Source organism: Hordeum vulgare, chromosome 5H, assembly GCF_904849725.1.
Source record: "Hordeum vulgare subsp. vulgare chromosome 5H, MorexV3_pseudomolecules_assembly, whole genome shotgun sequence".
NCBI lineage: Eukaryota > Viridiplantae > Streptophyta > Magnoliopsida > Poales > Poaceae > Hordeum > Hordeum vulgare.
The window spans coordinates 529,507,946-529,514,036 of NC_058522.1; the positions used below are offsets into that span (position 1 = coordinate 529,507,946).

Below are 6,091 nucleotides of genomic sequence, written 5' to 3' on the forward strand. Positions count from 1 at the left end.
ATGACATTCACCTCTGCTCTTCTTCCGTCCACAAGGTGGGCATTCATCCTCGCCTAACTACGCCGTTACTTTCAGCCTAGTTGGCACCCCTCCAAACTCTGCCAAACCAAACCATCACGACTCCAATTCAAGCGCAATTGACTTGCGAAAACCACACGACAGCTGCGTGTGTCTCCCAAACCTTGACGAGATGCCCCCCTGCTGCAGCCATTCGCGGCTCCGATCGCGGCGGGGCTGGGGGGGTCAAACTTTAGGCAAGTAGGATCGCATGGACTCTCACGATGCAGTCGCAGTTCGGTAGGAGTCGACATTTTCATAGTTTGGACACGTACGTAGGTACGTAGGTCCGTGTTAAGGTTCAGAGAGCAGACTGCGACAGTGCAACGGGCTCGCCAGCTCATTAAAGTTGGGCTGCGGGCCGGTGCACTATCAAGCTGAACATTATAGGAGTACGTCTTACTGTGCACCGCTGTGTCATGGCTGAAAGAAAACCGACACTGCATTTTCGGCAAACACGCTTCCCTGAAGAAGAAAAAAACCGTAAAAAAATTGTCGATTTTTTTTTTTCGAATTATCACTGCTGCGGTATACTCCTAGAAAAACTCCAAACAAAGCAGAGCAGAGCCGCCCGGGGTTGAAGGTAACGCACTCGTCGCTGTCCTCTTTGCGTGCTCGGGACGCCTGGACACCACCGGATCGCTAATTTTTCCGGTGCACAAGTCTACCAGTCAGTACTAGACTAGAGGGGTTTATTGCGCTCGCTTGAGCCTCACTCAAAGCCGGATCACCACCAGCCTTTTCCTCCCGTTGGTTGCCTCTGTACGTTCGTTCCAACCGAATCGGGTGTGGGATGGTGGTGGCGGCCCGTGGCTCCGATGTCGGTGGATCTGCTGCTTACATTATTAGATTATGGTTAGGGGGCTGGCTTGAGATGCAGATCCGGTGTTTGTTAAAATGTCTCCGACTCTAGAGGGAGGCCCTCCTTATTTTGTTGTTGTGATTGCTGCTGATGTTGGTAGCCGAAGTGGAGGTTCTTTTAATCATGGTTTGTTTTGTTTGTTTTCTTATGACTTTCTTGACCTTGAAGGAACTCATACTCATAATGTTACGGTTTTCTTTCTTGTGATTTGTATTTTGATGATGGCTTGAATATATATGTTTCTTTCATGTGATGTGCATAAATAATGCATTGCAGTGCTTGAGAAATTTGACTTATAAGAAGAGGAAGTTCTGATTTTTGTTGACTTGCTAGCTAGAGCATGTGACAACCCTTGACCTTGGACCGTGTAAACAAGTGCCCTGACGTTCAGTGTCTTTCCTAAACGATGCCTTAAAGTCGGAAGAAAGATGGAGTCTTCCTTAGTCTATTATTAGTTATAGCAATCAGCTGACAGTGACTTGTTGTTGCAAAAGAAAATAAAATCAGATGACGGTGACTTAAGAGTAGGACCATGACAATTCTGTATTTTTCGTGGTTGCGCTCTTTCTTCTCTTGAAAATAGGTTATATTCAGAGTCTAATTCTGAGTACTGTCATGTATGCTGGAGCTTTCACGTGGAAGGTTCAGCCGCTGTGTTTTTAATCAGTAAAAATTGCAAGTGGTTTATTATACACATGTTTTGATTAGTAGAGTATCGTTGGGACAAGCAACGGCACCAACATCAGGTTCCTGATTTTGACCGTGTCTGGGCTTTGAAGGTTTCCATCGCATGCTCCCAGTGGTTGGACATAGCTTGGCACTTCTTACATCTCAACCAAACACTGTAACTTCTGCATCCTAGGTGATTTTGTCCTCAAAATTACTCTGCCGCTGCCATAGTTGACCATCGACTAAAATACTTAATGTCGCTTGCCCCCAATTATTCCTCCACACCATCCATGTCCTCGTTCATGTTCATGGGGTACGAGTACACAGCCACTCCGGCCGTATTTTTGTAGCATGTATACATACACTGAACAAGAGATAACATGAAGAAAAGGGTCCGAACCTTCAGATCTGATCACACGCTATTTATTTATTCTCTAACACCTCTGGTATTTTTCCTATATTTTTCTCTCTGATTGGTTTAGATTTTTCTCTCTGATTGGTTTAGAGTGAGGAGGTTGGTGGTGTGTCATGGACTCATCTGAAACCTTTTCCATCAACGCAAGTCTGGTGGGCTCATGGATGGCATGAGAGCGGCACTTTGCCTTGCAAGACCAACTCACACCTACTCAAATTTTATTCCGGTTTCTGACCGGCCTTCCTCACGCGGTTAATTTTCCAGAGCAGGGTAGATCCAACCTGGTGGCTTGGTTGAAAGGGGTATATAAGGAGTTGCAGCCCCCTCTCTGCATACAACTCGTGGGCAGCAGCTTCTTCTCTGCATACCAAGAAGTCGCCTCCGTTGCTTTCCTCCAGCAGTGCGCGCCCCTCCTCTCCTCTCGAGATCTTCTCCGAGTTGCTGAGATCTGGTGAGAGTTTCCCCTGATCTGGTTAGCGTCTCCTTCGGTTTTAGTCTGTAGCTTTGGTGCCTGATCTTTGCGAGGAGCATGGTTTTCATGCTGTGGCTGTTGTGCTTTTCTCGGTTTCTCTGAAGGTGCTTGCTGTCTTCAGATCTGGCCGAGTGTTCGATTCAGATTCATTGTCTTGATTTAGTTAGTGGTTTGGGTAGTAGTGCTCCGTGCTGTGAATTTTTCATTTGGCCTGCTGGCTGTTGCCGCTGCCGGTGGATCGGGTGATTGGTGTGATCTCCGTTCAGTCTGTCATGCTCCTTGTATGCAGTCTGCGGAAGTAGTAGGCACCGCGTTTTCACCTAAAGTTAGATCATGCTGTGATGTTCATGCTGTTACTCATAACTGTTCATGCTTATTTGCCGGATTAGTTGGATAGAAGATTTCTTAGAACATTTCTGTAGCTTCAACTATGAACATTTCTGTCACATACTTTCTCTTTAAGGATCTGAATCTTGATTGCTTCTGTTTACTCTGAGTCTGAGATGTGCAGTGAAATTAGTTAGATGCCCTGTTTTTCAATCCTCTGAAAACAATTCTTTGCTGTCATCACAGGTTGTAAGCAGCCAAGATGGTGAAGATCTGCTGCATCGGTGCTGGCTACGTCGGCGGCCCAACAATGGCTGTCATTGCCATCAAGTGCCCAGCAATTGAGGTGGTGGTCGTCGACATCTCCAAGCCCCGCATTGACGCCTGGAACAGCGACACCCTCCCGATCTACGAGCCTGGCCTCGATGATGTTGTCAAGGCCTGCAGGGGCAAGAACCTCTTCTTCAGCACTGATGTTGAGAAGCATGTCGCCGAGGCCGACATCATCTTCGTCTCCGTCAACACCCCCACCAAGACCCGTGGTCTGGGAGCCGGCAAGGCTGCCGACCTCACCTACTGGGAGAGCGCCGCCCGGATGATCGCCGATGTGTCCAAGTCGGATAAGATCGTCGTCGAGAAGTCCACCGTCCCCGTCAAGACCGCAGAGGCCATTGAGAAGATCCTGACCCACAACAGCAAGGGCATCAACTACCAGATCCTGTCCAACCCGGAGTTCCTCGCCGAGGGCACTGCGATCGACGACCTGTTCAAGCCCGACAGAGTGCTCATCGGTGGCCGGGAGACCCCCGAGGGCAGGAAGGCCGTCGAGGCTCTCAAGTCGGTGTACGCCCACTGGGTGCCCGAGGAGAACATCATCACCACCAACCTGTGGTCTGCCGAGCTCTCCAAGCTCGCCGCCAACGCCTTCCTGGCCCAGAGGATCTCGTCCGTGAACGCCATGTCGGCGCTGTGCGAGGCCACGGGCGCCAACGTGTCGGAGGTGTCGTACGCCATCGGCAAGGACTCGAGGATCGGTCCCAAGTTCCTGAACGCCAGCGTCGGGTTCGGCGGGTCGTGCTTCCAGAAGGACATCCTGAACCTGGTGTACATCTGCGAGTGCAACGGCCTGCCGGAGGTGGCCAACTACTGGAAGCAGGTGATCAAGATCAACGACTACCAGAAGAGCCGGTTCGTGAACCGCGTGGTGTCGTCCATGTTCAACACCGTGTCCGGCAAGAAGATCGCCGTGCTCGGGTTCGCCTTCAAGAAGGATACCGGCGACACCCGGGAGACCCCGGCCATCGACGTGTGCAAGGGCCTGCTGGGCGACAAGGCCCAGGTGAGCATCTACGACCCGCAGGTGACGGAGGACCAGATCCAGCGCGACCTGGCCATGAACAAGTTCGACTGGGACCACCCGATGCACCTGCAGCCGACGAGCCCCACGGCCGTGAAGCAGGTGAGCGTGGTGTGGGACGCGTACGAGGCCACCAAGGGCGCCCACGCCGTGTGCATCCTCACCGAGTGGAACGAGTTCAAGTCGCTGGACTACAAGAAGATCTTCGACAACATGCAGAAGCCGGCCTTCGTCTTCGACGGCCGCAACGTCGTCGACGCCGAGAAGCTCAGGGAGATCGGCTTCATCGTCTACTCCATCGGCAAGCCGCTCGACGGGTGGCTCAAGGACATGCCCGCCGTCGCCTAATTCGCTCTCCACGTCGGCCGGCCTCGTCTGTCTGCCGGCGGCGTCGTCGATCGGGGCTGCAGGAAGGCAGGGGAAGGAAGGAAGGAAGGAAGGAAGATGAGCCGGTGGTTTGAGTTTGACCATATCCATTCTTTATAGTTTGCGTTTTGCAGGAGAAGCATCAACAACAGTTCCTCGCCCGGGCATAAAAATTTAGTAAACCTTCGTGTCTTGTTAAGTTTTCGATCGATACATGTTTGCGTCTGTAGATCTTATAATCAAACTCCTCGGCCCCCTGTGCTGTCCGAGGAGGTTTTTTCCCCTTTGTATCCGATGAACTTTGTAGCCGGTTGGTTCCTCAACTGTTTTGCTGAAATTGTTACAGAATCAAATGTGTTTTTAAGCCGAGCTTGTCTTGTGGACTCGACCAGTTGATCATCTGCTCTGTGTGTTGGGTGCCGCTTATTAGCGTCTTTTAAGTCCGCTGTTCACATGATCGTTACTGAATGAGAAGGACTCAGGAAAGTGGGTTCAGTTTCGTCTGTCGCGGAATATTTTGCGGGGGAGCAGCAGACAGAGAGGCCACGGGGGACTACACATGGCGAGCAAACCGGCATCGACGCGGCCGCGCAGATGCTCCGGCCCGGCGCGCACGGCAAAGTCGTCGAACATGCCGGCCGGTGATCGCGTCGGACAGCTTTGATGATGGAATCAATCCGCAGCGGTGGGGTGGCACGTGCTGGGTCGTGCAGGTCAAGGTCGATCGCCAAGTGGTGCAACGGACGCGGCGTGCATGCGCCAGTCGACGACTAGACCTGGACCGCGTCCGCGTAGGTGGGTGGGTCCGAGTTCTTTCCCACCGACGCCGGCGTGTACGTACGTGTTTGTGTGCACGACACATTTCTCCACCTCAGGTTCACACACGAAAGCACGCCCTCTTGAGCATCTCCAACAGCGTGGAAATTGTTTTTGGCTGAGCATCATGGAGTTTTTTTTAGAAAAAAAAAATCAAAATTCAAACTTTTCGGTTTTAAGAAAATATATTAAAAAAATATGCAAGTAAACAAGGATATTATGTACTCCCTCCGTCCTAAAATAAGTGTCTTGAGCTTAGTATAAATTTATACTAGAGCTAGTATAAAGTTGAGACACTTATTTTGGGACGGAGGGAGTATATGTGTGTAAAATTTTAGAATGAAAAACGTTGAAATGTTATATGTATAGGAAAGACAAATTAAAGGATGAATACTATCATGTGTTAAAAAAATTCATATTTTTCTTTCTTGCACAACTCTTATTTCAACGTATTTTGCCATGAAAATCTACACACATGTGTGTTACGTCCTCACATATCTCTGTATTTGCTTTCATTATTTTTTGACAACAATACAATCCTAACATTCGGATTTGTTGGATAGATCCGAACGACCCCTACCATCCCCACCTTCGCGAGGCCGAGCCGTGACATCTACCAACACCTTGGCCAAAGTCGGCCCCTTCACCCCCTCACCCCCTCGCCTTGGCCCACACCCCACCACGCAACCACCACCTCCCCTAAACCGCTAGTTTCTTACCTCTATGGCAAGAAAAGGCAAAGAACCCTCT

General features: G+C 50.4%; 1 protein-coding gene across 1 annotated transcript; it reads left to right on the top strand.

Moving 5' to 3' along the window:
- Positions 1 to 2,326: 2,326 nt before the first annotated feature.
- On the top strand, positions 2,327 to 4,889 carry LOC123452310 (UDP-glucose 6-dehydrogenase 4). Its single transcript, XM_045128952.1, has 2 exons — positions 2,327 to 2,454; positions 3,049 to 4,889. Exon 2 carries the CDS (start codon positions 3,065 to 3,067, stop codon positions 4,505 to 4,507), a length of 1,443 nt encoding a protein of 480 aa, XP_044984887.1. The 5' UTR covers positions 2,327 to 2,454; positions 3,049 to 3,064; the 3' UTR covers positions 4,508 to 4,889.
- Positions 4,890 to 6,091: the final 1,202 nt, after the last annotated feature.